The sequence below is a fragment of the Haemaphysalis longicornis genome, unplaced genomic scaffold (genome assembly GCF_048455015.1).
Source record: "Haemaphysalis longicornis isolate Haplotype H1 unplaced genomic scaffold, Haemaphysalis longicornis Haplotype H1 scaffold_13, whole genome shotgun sequence".
Taxonomy (NCBI): Eukaryota; Metazoa; Arthropoda; class Arachnida; order Ixodida; family Ixodidae; genus Haemaphysalis; species Haemaphysalis longicornis.
In genome coordinates, this window is record NW_027526233.1 from 73,764,920 (window position 1) to 73,783,607 (window position 18,688).

At 46.7% G+C, this 18,688-nt stretch overlaps 1 protein-coding gene and 1 long non-coding RNA gene across 2 annotated transcripts in view; both read left to right on the forward strand.

Moving 5' to 3' along the window:
• LOC144164100 (uncharacterized) overlaps positions 1–1,349 on the forward strand; it is a 140,037-nt gene extending 138,688 nt beyond the window's left edge. Inside the window, exon 2 of the long non-coding RNA XR_013321050.1 lies at positions 897–1,349. This is a non-coding gene — a long non-coding RNA (uncharacterized LOC144164100). The remainder of the gene's footprint in view (positions 1–896) is intronic.
• Positions 1,350–2,448: 1,099 nt separating this feature from the next.
• Positions 2,449–18,688, forward strand: part of LOC144164348 (Kv channel-interacting protein 4-like) — a 560,797-nt gene continuing 544,557 nt past the window's right edge. Inside the window, exon 1 of the mRNA XM_077694863.1 lies at positions 2,449–2,690. Within this exon, the coding sequence (XP_077550989.1) occupies positions 2,633–2,690 (58 nt within the window). The 5' untranslated portion in view covers positions 2,449–2,632. The remainder of the gene's footprint in view (positions 2,691–18,688) is intronic.

Here is an 18,688-nt window from a genome sequence, read left to right on the forward strand (position 1 = left end):
CGTTGGAAGTTTATGTTATAATTACTGTCGCCTCCGTCCCGCACGAAGGTGCGGTGTCCGTCCGGAACAAGAATGCTCTCCAGAACTCTCTGAGAGAATTCAAGGGAAGCATACAAGAATCGAACGACTGTAAAGCAAAATTACACGGTGTAAATTAATATCCACGTGATCTGTAATAATATCAGAAGCTGCACGCTGGAGTTTGCGTGTGTGCCACAGAGTTGTGTTAGCTCATTCAAACGGTTAAGCAAACCGATATATATGAACAACACTATCAAAGGTGGACCTAAAAAGGGAAACTATAATTACCAACAAAAAAAACACAACTTGCCGTAAATAAGTTATGGCGCGGAAGAAATTAAGGGAGCCTAAAGGACCCGAACATACGAGAGACTTTGGTAAACTGGGAACTCTAAAAGAACTAAGGCCCTCATTGTTAAACGCGAACGCTCCGGGCCATCTCCACTAACGTGAAACCTTTGGAGAAATGAAGCAAGCAGTGCATAAATGTATTGTTTGCACCTTTGCGTTTTTGCCTCAGAGATGAAATCGCTGGGTGGTAGAGGTAAAAGTATCGTGTCTCGGAAGCATGAATTGTTCTAGCGTGAGGCGTTGGAGAGTGTGTGTCATCTGTCATCTTTTTCATCAGAGGCGGTAAATAAGCATGGTTTGATTCCACCTGTGGCTGCGTCAATGCGCTCAGGTTGACGCTAAAGCAAACGGATGTGTCATAACGCATCTTCGCATACTGACTTCAGTTTCCATGGTAAATACCCAGAATGAAAATTTAGTTTCACGCACCCGTATCTTCTTCCTTTCATCCCCTCACACTGTAATTCGTGCACTCGACGAAGTTGTACTTAATGAAATATATAACGAGTGCCTACTTTTTGCAGGTGCACGGGTTATCCTGCGTTCTGAATCAACAGATCCTGCACGTGGACATGGGAGCAATTCAAGAATCCGCGTCCATGGGTGCGGTGCCTTGGCGTGCCAGCGACTGGAGCCGCTAGCACTTCGGACACACGGAAGGGGTGCAACATAATGCCGCCTTTCTCGATGGGAACTCCTCAAAGGGGGTTCGGCGGCACAGATCTTTCATGCCGATGGCCACGTAACGCACTACGCACCTTGCGTTCCTCGCACAACGAAGCAACCACACAGCCCATTTCTTTACCCGCGCTTCGCCACAGCTGCTCGTAACATTTTCAGGTTATTGTTGACAATTCTTCAGTAGATAGTTTCCTGTAAACGTACTAGTAGATAAACGCAAAGCATAAGTCTTTCTTTGACAACGACTTCTATTTAAAGAATATCTTTCAATATAGCACTCTCATTGAAGTTCTTTGCGATACTAAAGCCGGCCGTATGTGTGGAGCCAACTTTGAGTTCTTTGACATGCCTTGTCCGCTTGCGCGTCGAATGACACCGTGTATTAAGCTGAGACTCGAACCCGTAAGCAGTATCCTTACAGAGGTAGATACACCCTAGTTGGACGAAAAGGCCATGTTAGAAAAATCCTTCTGAGGCCAGAGAAAAGCACCTGCTGCTACAATAACGTTTTGTTTCTGCACGTGTGCTATTGTTCGTTAGTGCTGCTTTTGGTGTCTTCACAACGTACGCGATACCATAGTGGTAAACATCGATACATAAACAGTGCTCGAACTGCGACGGAGTATTCCGTAACTGCTGGATGCACTTTAACTCCGGCCGAAACATCTGCAAAAAAAAGACTGCACCAATTCAAGCTGAAGAATACCCACACCCACCGCGCATTCAACATCCTGTGTTTTTCGTTGAGGGATTCTCGCACTTGAGGGGTGTTTGTGTAACATCCACATCTTAATTTGTGACGTCACTACAGGTCTATACATCAGTAATGATTTATCCACCGGAGCACCGTGCGCCTATGAAACGCTTGGCCAACCCCTCGGAGCATCGTGAAATCATTGCCACGAACCAAATGGTCAGAATGACATTGTACAGGAAGAACGCACAATAATACCTATTTCCCTTCCTACGAGCACCGTAGACACGCCAACGGACAGTAGAAGTTAGATGCTGCCTAAAGGCACTTGTTTCTGCGTGCTATCCGACAATTTGTTGGTCTGCAAATGTCCTTGTTAGCTGGTGTGTTCGTAATATCACCGTAGTGATCTACTCTTTCACCGTGACGGCTCAAGGACACAGCTTTCTACCAGGTTGCTATCGAGTGCCTCGTAAGTGAAGGCTCTACGAGGCAAAAATGTGACACAGAGGCCAGTAAAGGACATCAAAAAAAAATTACGAACAATGAAAAATCAGAAAACTTGCTTGGATTTTGTCCTCAGGTGACACCTCGTTGGTACTCGTGCTGCAAGTTTCAGCAATCTCTCTAAAGTTTTGCCAAACCCTTCGGACAGAAGCAACGACATCACAAGAAACCTACCACGTCAGCGTGCATTGTGCTCCGTCTGTTTTTCTGCTACCACAGTGAAGGAAAAGCGACCCTTCAAAGTGCTCTTGCTACGCCACGATCTGTGCACCTGTGTTGTGTTGGCTCAGCTGCCGGCAGTGCGTGCGTGGTAGTCGACAACAGAGCACTGGAAGCGGATGCGCTGACTCCGGCGGGAGCCCTAGTGGTCGTAGGACCATGGGCTCCTTTATCGCCCGGGTCGTCAGCACGATTGGCCGGGCACTCGGTGGACGAGGTGAGTAAGGCAACCTAAAATTCTCATTTGCTTGCGGTTAACGCCAGGCCACATCAAAGAGAGTGAAGCCTTGCGTTAGAAAATGTTTCAAATGCACAATACACGAAACCACAGTGCTGTGCATACATTCGTTATCAAGTGCGTTACTCCGCTACCCAATACGTTACCCAATACGTTTGGCTATCAATAAGCCGGCGACTTCATTAACTCGGGGCTGACTACTCTCAAATCTTTACGATGTGTCCTGCAGTGCAATGATACGATTAGAAAAAACAGCGAACAACAGTTGCGTAAGAAACGTCTTACGTCAAACTCCGAATACTCTTTCTATCAGCTGGACACGCAATTTCCGAGGACTGAGCACTGAGCAAGTGCGCAGCTTACATTGGGATAACGGCCAACTCATTTAGGGCAGCCTGAGCATGGGTCTTGCAAGCGTTCCAGAAAACTTAACGCCAACAAAAAAAAGCACTGAAAAACATTGAACGACAATATCGCTTCGGTATCAAGAGAAATATGAGGGCAGCTGTGCAGCTTTAGTTGTAATGAAAGTGATTTCCGTGCGATGATATATGACTGCACATGAATACTGATACGTCAACCCCACCGCGAGTTAAAATCATTTGCTTGAGTAACTGCGTCTTGGACACACCATTTGCACAAAGAAATCCTTCACAACCAGACAGATGATAACACGGCGCTTACGAGCTAACATACTACAGGAGCGCCCTTCGTGGTGCGCTTTTTGCTTGTTTCAATAATGGGCAAGTCCGCGTTATAGCGAAAACCGCGATCACAGTCTCGCTTTAGCAGCCTCAGAGCCACAGTTACGTCGTTTATCAAGTGTCGACAACACGACAGCCTTATCAGTGAAGAATGCAAAAGCAGAGTGGAGAAAATTTTCTGGAATGGAATCGGGTAGTCAGAAGAACCATTGCACCGGTGCACAGCTAAAAAAAAAGCTGTTACACGCACGCGCAGAGGGTTCGAGTGTGTACCGCAAAACCGTACCGTGGCGGTTATCCGCTCTGCTGTAAATCTATAATGAGCATACACTCATTACTCCCTCTTCTCATCATCCCCAGCCAGTATTCTCCTGCTCTGATTTTCTCCCGACGCTGTCTTAACCATCACGGTGCTCTCAATCATCCCTGTGCTGTGCGTTCACTCATTCCTCTGCATTACGCTGACGTCACGTAATTCAGGCTCAAGTGGTTAAACTGTGCGCTGTGCACCCCGAAAGATGTCTTTGTATCCGGGAGATACAAGGTTGGTGCGTACGCATCGCACTCTCCAACACGTACCATATGGTCAAATTTGTTGAAATTCTCCAGCCGCTGTTGGATGTGTTGTTTAAAACGGCAATAATTACAGCTTCGGCGACCGATTTTACCGCGGTTTTATTTTTTAGGATGGAAATCCGCGTTTTTCTGCTGAGAGCCTGATGTCGAAACTTGAGATTGCGTAGGGCCGACGGGGATTTTTTTTCTCCATTTTCCGCCACAATGCTACGATTGCTTAACAAACTACATGATCGTGCTATATTGCTTGAAATGTGTTAAGATGAATACGTCACGCTCTCAGGTCATTACTAACCCGACATTTTTGGTGCTAAAACAATTTCAAGCCTAATTGCATAACCTTTCCAACACATATAAAAGAAATTCAAGCAACATCGAGTGTAAACCAGAAACTATATACCAAGTAACATTCAACTTTATAAAAATTCACCTACATCAGCGCCAAGGAAGACACATTTATGCGGCTCGTCAGGGAAAAAAACTGAGCACCGTTGTTCGCTCTCCCGTTAATGAATCAATTTTTGAAGTTAGTCTAAAACAATCCTCCCTTAGCAAACTTCAAGGGGCCCTGTTACGTTTTGCCGATACATGGGTGTTCACATTTCCAGGTAAATCACTGTTCCAGTAATCGCTTCCTTCAAGAAGTTTGTTGAAGCAACTGCAAATCATAACATCCTGTTGTCGCCCGGGCCGCGCTTCTGCCTTGTCTCGACCACCTCCTCGCACAGCGCAGCTACGCTTGCGCTGTGCAAGGAGATCTGGTTCCGCGTGGCCGCTACTGCGATATTCTGCGCCGCAGCATCGCTTTCGGGCGGTGCCTTCTGACTTTGTGGGTCCTGTTGGCACCGTTTGTTTATCATTCTGCTTAGGAATCCTGCGCTCCGCTGGCGGCTGGAAAATCTGACGGAAGGAACGGGAGGGACGTTTACGCTTCCCCACCACGTTGAAAGATCACGCGAAAAGAGATCGCCCCTATCACCGCGCGTACACGGCGACGACATTGTTGGCACATATAGGAGTCTAAAATGTGTGAGCGAATGACCAAGGAATCTCCTCAAAATTTGTTAGCGAGCACGTGCATCCGTTCTGAAGCGGCGTCAATTTATTTATTGCTTGATTGGCCGCTCGTGGGCGCCAGTGTCGAGCTTGTATCGTATGTACTCGCGTAATGATCGCACTTTTTTTCCAAAACTTTGATGCAAATTCGGGGGTGCGTTCATTACGCGAGGTAAATTTTTCGCAAAAAACGTTTCAGCGCATAAAATGCCAGCAAGTTGCAGGTCAGAATTTTTACGATAGGTCTCATGAACATAATAAACTTAATAAATGAAAACCTAATAAACACTCCACGGACCACCGCCAGCTGCGTTGCGTAATGCGGTGTTTTCATGAATTACGGAATGCGCCTGAACGACTTTGCGGTGAGGTGAGAAAAGGTCGACCAATAAGTTGCTGCGGCTGTCATTCTGCGGGTCATTAAACAGACACGGCTGCCCACACAGCAAGCTGAGCGCCTTTTTTCCTTGTCTTGTGAGTATATTATGTGCATTTAGTGAGACTTTCTCCTGCACCAACAATGTACTCATCCTAGCCTATATCGCTAATAGTGGAGAGTCTGCGGCTGTAACATACCCATGTCCGCTTTGAAAGAGGAGCAAACATGCGTAAGCACGGCCATCATCAGCTAGACTTGGCACTCATACGACATATTGCTGAGGCAAGTTCAGGATACGACAATTGCGCGGGAAATAAAAAAGTCGTATTTTGACGAGAAACTTCAGGGGTGCGATCATTACGCGAGTGCGATCATTACGCGAGTAAATACGGCATTTGTTATGGTGACGCAATGACCCCGCGTACACAAGCAGTAGCAGTATTCCATTGATGTATTCCGATCGGTACTAATGATTTATATCCGTAACAAAAAGCAGCCGAAGGTTGCACGGTGAAGCACAGCGCATTTAAGAGTGCATCGTGCATTCGATTTCCCTCTGCTTCCCCTTTTACTTTCCAGGAAACGACTACACGAACATGCGTTTATCAGCTACTAGACAAGTACACTCTAGCCGATATTACGAGCGGTCTTCCAAGAGTAGTGTGAGTTTTTGGGCGCGCCTGCCCCCTTGTTGACCTGGCATATTATTTCACAAAGCAGTTATTCCACCCTCGCTTTTTCACCTGGTGGCCTAGAGGCGCTTTTCTCTCTATAAAGGCTGTTCGTTCATTTTTTTACGGGCTACTGGCTGCGAACTGCGGTATGTGGAGGGTCTGCTTGAGGGCAGCGGGCTTATATTCCACCTCCCCCCCCCCCTACCGTTTGTCTTGAATAAGGGCATTGAAGGAAACTAGTTTATATAAAGAAATGCCAATTTTTCAAAATACACACATCAGTATTTCTTCCTCTGAAAGTGCAGATGCAATTTTCCACATACAAAACAAAAGATTCAATATGAAAAAATTGTGACTATCAATTGACTGACGCATTGACGTTTAACGTGGTAGTTTCACCCTTAAAGCAAACGTCTTGTTTTAGATTCACAAATATTATGCCCAAACCACGTTACCTAAAAACGGCGCGGAAAGAAGCGAGAAAGAAACACCCGGCTGGCAATTAAAATCGGGACGTTGACTGAGTGAGCGCGAGGGTTGAGTACACTGCGCAATGACAGAAAGCGAGGTTCTGATGAAATAACCTGCGTGCTAGATTGAAGACCACCCTCGGTCTCTACTTGATTTAAAGAATTCCTGCTTGGTTAACTGAATATTTCTTGAACAGACCTTGCGCAGGAAAGCTCCTTGAAGCCCCCACCATAGCTTATCTTCACGAACAGCACTGTTTCGGCTAAAAAAGCGATGTCAAATCTGTGCCGGGATGCGACTGTGATTTCGCCCTGCGGGAATAGTGCTTGCCATACATTTGTTTTGCGTTTTACGCTCTTACCTTTGGTCGATATTGCTTTGTTATTATTTATTAAACTTTCCCTAACTCCTCATCTGCTCTTAACTACGCTCATAATTTTTACAAGCGTTGCTCATCGCACACGGACATGCAGTTTGCAACTCTGGGAAGCGAAGTCACCAAAGCGAAAGGCCGAATCATCGTAGGCCGAAATACGGATCGCGATAGCGCTAGTTTTTAATTGCATAGGCTCCATTTACCACAGCATTTTTATTATACTCTAAGAATTATAAAACAGAGCCGCATTCCATACCGCACACAAATGTTGTCCGGGCGCAGTTTTCGCTTCTCGATCGATTCAAGACGACCCGTCGGTGGTTCAGCCCATCGGTGTTGGCGTCTTTGGTCAGCGATACAGTGACACCTAGCGGACTTTCGATCGGCCGATGTGTTCGTGTCGCTATCGGCGTTGTGTGACAACGTCGTGTGCGAACTGGGAAGTCGGCGTTGCCGTCGTGCCGTCGTCGTGCTGGCCTAGCGACGCGCATTAAGGAGAAGCGTGGTAATAGGCTAAAGGAGATAAATGAAAACGAACACGAGCATAGGCGTGTGCACAGGGAAGGGGGGCGGGGGGCGGCCACCCCCCTAATCATCTTAAGGGGGTGCCAAATTTGCCCCATACAGTTACTCATTCGAGCATATCCAGTAAGGTTAGGACCACGCATGTTTTCACGTTGATGACAGACGAAGAACCGCAATAAAGATCTTTACTTCCAGCCCGGAAAGGCGACCACGTAAAGCAGGGCGCACACCAAAAAATTGGGGATCCAAGCCAAACTGTAATTTGGAGGGCGAAGTATGACTGGTGTTAGGAAGACGGTCTCAACTGTGCGTTGGATATTCGGAAGGGGAACTTGGTGTATTATAGCATCTGCGCTCGCTAATAATTAAATATGCTAAGCCGCTCTTTTCTGTACCTTGGCCTGTATATTCTCGGGCTTGTAAACGCTGAATACGTCACTATATTTGGAAATTTTCTTTTCGTTCTTTGTGTGAATGTTGCGTGCGTTTTCTGTGACAATTTCTTTCGGAAGTTCTTTCGGCAGCGCGTTGTGAAATTGAAGCCGAATCCGCGCTGGGACTTGCTCCCTTTGGCAATGTTACACATGAAATTAAAAACTTCTGCTTAGAAATATGTTGCATATGTTTCAATTCCATCTCATTGGAATAAAAATCCCAAGACCATTCCTCGTGTTTGCACTGCGTTCTGACGGTTAGACCTTCAGTGGGAAGAGGTCGGGCGGAGTTGCCGGGGGGTGGGGGGTAGGAGAAGGGGGTGGAGCGAAGGCGATAAGACTTCGCTGCCCCCATAACCTTCCGCACGCCTAGGAACGCGACAGCTTTAACGGTGCTGCAAGAAGCGCTCATTAACTACAGGAGATGAAAAGTAAGCTACCTCAATCACTGAAAAGAAATATCTACAACAGCTGCACATGGCACTGATGACATACGGAGCAGAAAACTAGCAGCCTTACTAAACAATTAGAAAGCAAACTTAGGTCTCCTCAGCCGGCCATGAAACGAATAATATGAACTCAGACACAAGAAACGAGCGACCTGGATTAGGAGCAAACTAGAGTTGCCGATGGCATAGTTCAAATAAAGTAAAAGAAATGTACTTGGGCTGGCCATGCAGCGAGACGAGCCAGCCGACAAACGGTGGAAAATTACGGTAACACAGTTGATACCAAGATATATATATATATATATATATATATATATATATATATATATATATATATATATATATATATAGGTCTAGAAGGGGACGGTCAATAAAAAATAGAGGGATGAAATACAGAACTACGGGGGTGAACTGTGGACTGGAACGGCGCAGGACAGGAGCAGTTGGAGGTCAACGGGAGGCCTTCGTCGTGCAGTCGACCTAAGCAGGCAATGATGATGCCACGACCCGCCGATGCTGTGCAGACGGTGCTTTTCGTCGCCGGAATTGCGCGAAAAAGACGTACAATAGCAGCATTTCTGCTTCGTGATGCACATGGGAGAATCAATGACGTACATGCGTCTGAATGGCGGAGCCCATAATCATGCAAGAATGGGTGGGAACGCGGCTACAAACTTTTCAACAAAAGTGTAAGCTTTTCGCTGCACGCAAAAAAGCTATACTGGGCGCAGGGGACGTTAAACACCCAACGAACGATTGCACTTGTTCATTTAGTGTACTTCAGAGGCCTTTGAAGACCCCTTGCATGCCCGCGTCTGAAATGGTAATGCTCCTAAAGTCATTGTCAACTCTCAGCATAAAATAGATACCTCGAGAAAATATTTGCTCGGCGACTTCTCGCTCCCATAAGCTTGATTTCCCTACAACGTTAGGGCTAAGCATAGCCCTATCTATCAGTGGTCTATACTAAGAATATCAGTGGTTTTGGTGAAGTGCATTAGACTGGAGAACTGCGTTGTGCTCCGCTGGGTGGCATAGTTTTTATTGAAGGGGTGGAGGGAGGGTTATTAAGCCATCTTTTGAGGCATATTCTTAGTGCATAATTTGTGAAGACTAATTCATAAAGCTTCTTTCTTTAACCCTCCCATATTTCTTGTATATAACGTCCTTCCCCCCTTGCTGGTACGAAGCAGAGAGGGGGAGTGATGCGAGTATGCAACTGCCTAATCTTTTGCATGATGTCATTCTTTTCGGTCGTATACATTTTGACGTGCGTCATTGTGACGTTGATAGTACGTCGACAGACTCAGTTCAACGTGTGCCTAACACTTAGCCTAAACATATGAGTCTAGGCCTAACGTCACACTTCGAGGTTGGGCGCCGTCAACAGGTACCCATGGGAACGCTTACTCATTTTACTCAGGGTTTCTCAATGGATGGGTAGTACGTCGACAGACTCACTTCAACGCGTGCCTAACACTTAGCCTAAACATATGAGTGTAGGCCTAACGTCACGCTTCGAGGTTGGGCGTCGTCAACAGGTACCCATGGGAACGCTTACTCATTTTACTCAGGGTTTCTCAATGGATGGGTACCTGCTGACGTTTTAAGATCTCAAAACAAAGTGTCAAGTCTACGCGGCTGATACAGGGCCGTTGCCGTTATTCCAGCGATCAGTACAGACGATATCGGGGATTCGTCTAAGCTGAAATTGGTGCAATCTGGGACATGCACTTAGAAGCAATGGTCTAATAAATGAAATACTCTAAGCGGAAGAACTAGGATTGCAGACCACAAGAAATATATGCCCGTACTTCGTAACAAGTGTGCGCACTCTGAAGCCAGTCAAAGTGTTATTCACAGGTAGTAGAAAATATCCGTTACAGATAATTAATATACGTTTAATACGCCGGAATGTATTCTGGTTTTGCACCACGTCTGTTGGTAGACGCATACAGAACGTCTGTCCATTTTACGTACAGCTTGTTCGTACATTTGATGGTTCCCAGAGTGCTTTGGTTACCACTTAAGAAATTATAGCGTCATGCAAATTTTACGATGACCCAAAAGCTTGTAGGGGAAGCGGGGCTAGTATTTTGTTTGTATCAACTACTAGAAACGTGCCGTGTGTAATTTTTGTTTATACGTAAATGAGGGCGCACTAAAGAAAGCTCTTTCGCGAGGTTACTTTACTCATGCAAATTCGCCTTCGCGAAAGGACAGCTTTCCTAAAAGCCTTGCATTTCGTCCATTATAGCACGAACGACTTGCAATGGCTTCTTAAAAACGGGGCGAGCGCAATGAAAGCCTGTTGGTAGTCGTATTGGGCTGAGCGCACTTTGAACTTAATCGTGCATAACAAGGCTTCCTTTAAAGTAGCCGGAAGCAGCCCAAGCTATTGGTCTTTGTCTGTGCACTTACTCCTGACACTTATCTGGAGTCACAGTATGGTGGGCTTGCAAGGATAAGATGCGGCAGGCTGAACTTCGAGAGAAACTGATGAAGCTACAACCGTATTCCGAATGAGTGGTCAGGGCCAGTCCAACTCGTGCCGCCATTTTCCGCGTCTAAGAAGCCTTTATCAATGCTGCAGTGCGCGCCTAAGAATGCGTCCCACTTTGTCCTCCCTTTAGTTTTATAAAAAAAGCACGATTAGCCCAGGAGAGTTTGTTGCTGGGCTAGTTGGTGCATATTAAGTTTAGAAGAAACCAGCTGAACAGGGACCCGCATTGTCCCTGTCAGTTTTTGTTGACATTTAGTCCTTTGTTTCTATGTTCAGCTGGTTTCTTCTAAACGATTAGCCCATAGAAGCCCATTTCCCAAATGTTAAAACTGAGTCTTCTTGTTAAACCATTCCATATTTTTTCTGATATAACTGCCTCGGGAAAATTTTGACACGCCGTAGAGTGAGGGGGCGACGTTGGCATACAAAAGCCCGATGATAGGCCTAACATCGCGCCCAAGTCATGAAGCGGTATCCCAGTGGGACGGAGTTTGATTTGCATGTCATGGGATTGTACTTCCAGGTTGCTTGACTTTCAAATTCTACCTTCTAATATTGCGGTTTCACGTGCCGAAGCTGTCCCTAAGCTGTGGAGAACACCGTTGTGGAGGGCTCGGGATTAATCTTCACCATCTGGGGTTTGTCAACCTCCGCCAAAATTCTGCCACACGGGTCACCTAACGTTAAGCCTGCCCCTACTCGTTAGGCCTAACATCACGCTAAAATACTCAACGTGGTCAATTCGTTTCCTTTCCAAACAGTATTCACTCAACAACTAATACTCAAGGTTGCTGCTACCGGGTGACACGCATTACTTCAAGCGAAGCCTTCACCCTGTAACGTGAGACCGAAGCTCCCACACTCCGGAGCATACTGGTGTTACGATTCAAATGTGGGCAATACCTAAATCGATACACAGCCCGCAGTTGGACATTTGAAAAGCTTTCTAAACAGGAATGCACGTTCAGCGTACGTTAGTAGAAATGATGGCGTAGCTTACACCAGGCAGCCAACGAAACAATAAATAAAAAGCACAACGACAATACACAACTGGAAATGTTTGTCCGCACTCTGAACCAGTTCGCGTACTATGAATACTAGCAAAACGTTATATACCCCACATTAGCACTTACCCGCGTTAGTGTATCAGGAAACACTTTATAGGCAGCAATTTATGCTGCTTTCGCGCGGTATTCCCAGTATGGCACTCCGGAGCCGTCCGTGATCTTTTTGTGTCATAACATGGTTCTGAAAGCCGCTATTTTTGCATTCAACACCACATAGATGTTTGCATTCATCCCCACACCGTGCCGAAACGGAAAGTAGGAGAACTCCAATAGTGTTCGTCGTTGACCAGGAAGGCGCTCTTCGCCCGTCGACTTGGAACATTTACAAACTCGAGTGCAAGGTTTCTCATGAAATAAGACGAGCTGTTTGGACGAAAACGACCACACCGGCATACAGCGAACTCACTGTACAGCGTGTAGCCCAACATATCCGCTGAGCACAATAAATGGCAGTGACATTCTACGGTGGCCCACTGAACAAAAGAGGTAAGAACCATTAATAGCATTGATATTTCTACCTGTCCAGCAGTTTGAGCGGAACTCGCCTTCCACGGCCTCAACGTTTATTGTCGCTTGTCTTCGACGGAAAACCTTAGCATTTCGCTGCCCCTTAGAAGTGGTCATTGGTGAGCGTTCTGTTGACAACATGGTCGCATCTGCCGTGCTTCACGAGGTTTCACAAATGATGTATAGAAACGTGTGCGCTAAAATAGTGTTGCACACAGCACCAGACCAATGTTGCTACCATGCGCAAGTCACACAGTTCCGTTAGGCATTTGAAACAGTCGTTTGTCGTGCCGGTTGCACAGAAAGTTGCACGTAGCACGGCGCCTTCGGGTCGAAGACGACCTAGTAGGTGACGCCATCCGTACCACTGCTGATGCTAACGATTCTGCGCTAGAATCTTTTTTCGTGGTTTGGATTTCATTACATTTGATTGTTTCCCTAACCACATACTATTACCGAACAGCCGAAAGAGCTTCCATGTAATTCATTGCTATTTTGACTTTGTGCGAAACACAAACTATGATATATCCGAACGACAGTTGGCCCCATCCGGTTTCGCAATTAATTCTCTCTCAGATGGTAGCATGAGCAGCACTTGTAAACAAGAAGGCGTTATACGACAAACCTTGTGGAAACTCCGGCGTTGTGCGGTGGATAACCGTAACCAAAAACATGAAGCAGTTCCACTCATAGTGAAAGCTGTCGGATTGGCGCTGCAGTGTTTCTCCTGTGCTATTCTTGTCAGTAGCTTATGTTCTTGTTGCATTTTGCAAGACCGTCTGTGTAACATTGCCTGATACAGGCGGCGCCACTCCTGCTCTCCCGCCAAGAGTGGCTGTGGCTACCTCTCTTGATTAGTTTTCGTATCAGCCTGGCGTTGATACCGAAAGTAGTCGAGTGGGCGCCGCAGACCCTGAAAACGCCTATCGAACGACACTGGATTGGCAGTTCGTTACTTCGGGGTAATTAATGTGAGAAATCGTGATGTTTTTCTTGTTTCATATTATTGTTTACTTATTTCTGGCCTAAAAACGGCTGCATACATGGCAACGCCGACGTGCAATCATCAGCCCAATGCTTTGCATATTAGTAACCTGTGGCTCTGTGCCACAATGGTTAGTTATTAGTTTCGTTACGCGAATTACCCAGATTCAATCACTACCAGGGCAAAATTAATTTTCAAAGTCTCTGTATGGGTGTGTGACGCCGTGGCCTCGGACGAGCTAACACGACAAGCCGTATTGCTAGACTGCTCCAAATTAAACAAACGGTCTTTAGAACTGCGTTCGTGCGATGAGAGGCAAGTGGGCTAATCAACCACTATTTAATCTTGGACAGTGCAAAACTCGGCCTTCCAGGTTCACGAAAGTGTATTTACGTGCCAGAAATTGAAAAACAGCACAGTTTCTATCTTTTGGCGACACTGCACTGCTACATCGCGTTTGTGTTTTGCTGGTTACATAACAGTTCTGGTAGTCCAAGATGCATGCCTAATCAGATCGGAGTTCCCATTTGTGTTGCGACCGACACATGCCCCTTCAAATCGAATAGGGTATCATTTGAAGAGAAATAGGGCTGAGCATTGCTCACGAAGACGGACTCAAGAAAAATACAAAAGCACGCACACTTGGATTTAAAGATGGCGCCAGCAGAGCAATGGCACAGTCCTGTCTTCAAGTCAAAGTATGCTCTTCTTCTGTTTTTTTTTTCTGTGTCCGTCATCATGAGCCATGCTCAGCGCAAATTCCCTTCACAAGATGTTACACCATACTTAGTAGCCCGACACCAAGCCTTACTGAATAAGTTATGTGGATCAAGGTTACAGCAATTTTCAGTAAAAAAAAAAAAAAAAAAAAAAAAAACTCCCGGGCCATCTACACTAACGTGAAACCTGGGGTGGGGCGAAGTATGCAGTTATAAGTGTATTCTTGTCGCCTTGGCGTTTTTGCCTACGTAACTGAAACCGTTGGGGTACAGGAATACAGCTTTGCTGTAAAAGTTTCGCGTCTTTGAAGCGCGAAACGTTTCAGCGCGCGGCGTCAACGAGTGTCCCGGAGTTTTATTACGTGTTTCGTTCTAGCGTGAGTCGTAAACTAGAGTCCCGATGTTTTAGTACGTTGACTACGTGACAGGACGGTTACGACGATGACATTAGACGCCGACAGCCCGAGCCCCTCAGGGGCTTCGCCCCGAAAACATGAAGCTAACGAAAATACGCGCGTTGACAGGCGAGCGCCTTTAGCACTACTGGTATACCACACGGAAGGCGAATTCTTGGGTGCAAAGCATATCTGCTAAGCATGAGAAAATATTATGGCTTTCCCTAGTAAGTTTTTATAGTTTCGTCGGGTCTGTTTTATGCTGATTTCATGCAGAAAGCATATTTTATATTATTTTCCTCTCAGTGGGGAGTTGTCAGTGTTGTTCGAGTCAGTCAGAAACGCCCTTCAAGGTGACGAGTTATTTTCCAATTGCTATGCGGTTGCGACTTCAACGAATGCACCCCCGATTCTTACATACCTGCTCAGGAGGATAGTCCAGTGATGTTAACATTCGTCATTACATGATTAGAGCCAATCCACAAGTTAGTATTGCTATGATACTTTGACTTCAAGGCATGAAAGCACATTAAAGTGCCTCCAGGAATTGTTTCACAAGTGATTAGCAATTTGAGACTGCTTTAGAAAGCTTTTGTTCTGTCGGTACGTGAGCAACCGTTTTCTCGCGTTAAGGAGTTAATTATACCGTCGCCCCTAGAAGGCTGGACTACGTGAGACCGGGGCGGTACAGCGATGGTGTTAGGCACAGCAGCTACAAACAAGGGGAGTGATAACACAGTAATCGTGACAAGACATTCTCTCGTTTTGTTTTGCTCTGGTTGTAGGGCGAAAATTCAGGGGTTGAGGAGGTCCAAATTATGGCAGCCCATATGCCGATCAAGACCGCAAGCAAGGGAAAGTCATATCTATTGCCACGAGCGGGAAATTACCCATAAGGCGGTATTGCGCTTAGCCAGATGTATACGGGAATGACTCCCTTCCTTCCAATACCGGAGTAAACGAAAGTAAACATTGGAGGACGAGCGCTTGTGTTGCTATAATGCTTACAATTCTTACGCTCAGGCGCTCACTCGATCTTCAGGGCGGTTGCTTCATGTGTGCGGAGGACTTGACGGTCATCACAATGCCACAACGCAAGGCGATCATCTATTTCCGTAGTCTGGAGCCACATGTGGTGCACACCAACTGCCCGCCACGAGCGATGACCAAGACAGTAAAATTCTCCTTCATCGGTTCCGAGGTCGTGTAGGGAGTGATGTATTAGCTCTCGCATCACACTGCGTTCTTGGGGTTTTAGGGTCAAGTTTTTTTTAACTCTGAAGAGCATGCCAGGCAACGACATCGAGAAAATATCTGTTAATTGCCCACCTTTGCAAAAGAGAGCTTCGATCAATCTTGTTGAAGAATGATGACACGGTATCTTGAAAATCGACGTCAAGGGTAAGTTTAAGCCGTGGGTACATTTTTCTGTACAAGGTAAACTAGTATGTTTGGGAATGGAGCTAGCTGGAAAATAAACAACCACCCTTCACAGCCACCTCCTAAGTTCACAGCTTACGTTTGCGGGACTGGCTTAAAGATAAAAAAAATTGCCGCAATTTTTAACACAGTAGGCATGGGTATTTAAAGGTAGCTGTCCTTGCGCGTTGCCGGTTTAACGTACTTTTATTTTTATGCGTGTGTGTGTTGGGGGGGGGGGTGCAGTTAGCTCGCGAATACGTTTGTGCCCACCACAAATTGACCCTGTACAATCTGCAGGCCTTGGTGAATTCCCAAACAACTTCTCTCGAGCTATGGTTGCAAATTGTAGGAGTCCTTTCACTTATGAGCGACCTTTTTAGGCACAGCCGGAGCGCGTGGGCCAACAAATGCGTTCAGTAAAGATCCCACTTACACGACCATGCGGAAAGCATGATTGCTTATACTGAACAGGGCCTGGTTCGGAGGCGACACGTTTAAGCAAACGTTTTATATTGGAGCTTATTTAGGATACCAGCTCCGAGTGACGGTTCATATACATGGCTTATACCTCCAAGCTCCCTGTACGAGCAGACAAAGTAAAACAGTAGGACACATTCTTTTACCCTGTTTCTGGCTGGCCGAAGAGCATGTCTGTTTTACTGACGCGTCATGGTAACCTTTGTTCCCAGTACGCGTCCTTGCAGGGGGCTAATGTAATGTAACGAACTTCCGAATATGTGTTGCGGTAGCTAAATTGATCTTCTCGTGGGGTAAAAGGTATTCACTGTTTGTTGCTCTGAGAAGACTTCTCTATGTAGATGTAGAGAATCTCAGGTGTCGCACGTCCAGGGTGGAATTGCTGAATTTTTTTAAACCTGGAGCTTCGACAGTTCACTCAGCCAGCATTTCCATTATACACCGTACACGGCGGGATGTACACTGCTTGGTGTACATCCTGGTTGCTTGGTTAGGCCGTTTTGAAGCCATAGACCTCTTGACTGTTTAAGCTAACACGTTATAGACAGTGACACTGCAGTCGATTAATTTTTTTCTGCGCGTTTGCGCACGTTAAACACGCAAGTAACACACATACCAGTAGGCCATTGTACTGCAACGTGAAATAAAATACCCACCCTGGCATATATTTCTGTGAGATAAAATATTCTCATCTCTGTTAACCTATCCTTCTGCGATACCTAACTAGTCCGGTACATCGTGTTGAGCTTTTTTAGCAGCAAAAAAAGACCATGCTGTCTGGTGGTACTCTCAGGCAAAACGGTCATCTACTTTAAAGGGACCCTGCAACACTTGCCATCGAGTACTAGTAATGTATTTTGGGATAAAGTCTATTGTCCCAGAAATCTCCTCCCGCAAGAATTATGAAAATCCGTTCACAATTAACGAAACTACGCGCGATGAGAAATCGCGCATAATCGTTCCCTCTCAACTCGACCGCGGGAAACGCGACGAAAGCTGCGCGCTCTCTCCCGGAGAGGGAGGCGGCTCGCGGCGTTCTCTTCTGCGGCCTTCGATATATCACATGCCGGGTAGTTTACTCCTTTTCTCCGCAACGCGGAGGGGCCTATTTTCGGTCTGGTGCCACAAAAAAGCAGGCATGGCTGCCTGCTCGCAAGTGCGCGCTCGGGCTCGCAGGGCGTTTTTGAAGCAATAAACGTTTGTAGTCGAGTGGTCCCGTTGAAAGGGAAGTATTGAGCTCATCACTCAAACTCCGCGCGCACTCAAAACACCAAAGAAACGGCAAAACTGTGCCTACAGGTTCAGGCATAGAAGAGGTTCGTACACAGCGATGACGACGACGGAAATGGGAGAATCTACCCGCGAAGTTTACCGGTGACAGCCGATCGGGCAGCCATGGCCTATGTGACGTCCCTCAGGCCATGCATAATGAGGACAACAGAAGAGAGAGCGGTTTGTTTTTCCGCGTCTTTCACATCGATTTGCGCGCTCACCGCTTCACGTGCACGTGTAATATTTGGCTCAGGTATTCCTGGCAGTGTAATCTAAACGTTGCGCAGGTTTACTTGCACTGCTCAAATAGTGTTGCAGGGTCCCTTTAAAGAACTCGACTGTGGTCCGACGCCGGCAAGTAGGGTTTTGGGGTATAACAATCGATTTCAGTGGATAAAGGCCAAAAACGGCGGGAAGGGGCTGCGAGATGCTTCTGTTAGCGTACGTTGCAGCAAATCGCAGATAAAACCAGCACCGCAAGAGTAAACAAAAAATGGCTCCGGCGTAGCTTCGATAACCCTGGACATCCAAAGCGAAAGCATGGTTTTGCATGATTAACTTTTGGTTTCACTTGGTTCACTCTTTCTGGAACTCCGAAACTAGCTTCGCGCGCTTGTTACTGTCACGGCCACTCGATGGAAGGCGCTCCTGTCCATCGAGCGGCCGTGGTATTGCGGACGCTGTCCACTGAAGCAGCTCCTCAGGCAATATCCACGGGGCGGGGAGACGCCGCTGGCCGACGACGCTGGCCGACGACGCTTCCGCGCAAAGCTCAGTGAAGACGGTTCGGCCACACACTAATCCATGGACGAGCTCGCACTGACTAGGCCAGCACGGCGCTTTTGACAGCTAAGCGAGCGGGGAGTCACGTTGTCAGACGGCCACCACCTGCACAGACCGCATGCTGCAAGCCGCCGCCGGCGCCGGCTGCAGCTAGCGGACGCGGTGGCGGCGGCGGAGCGCAACGTAGTTAGTAAGGTGATACG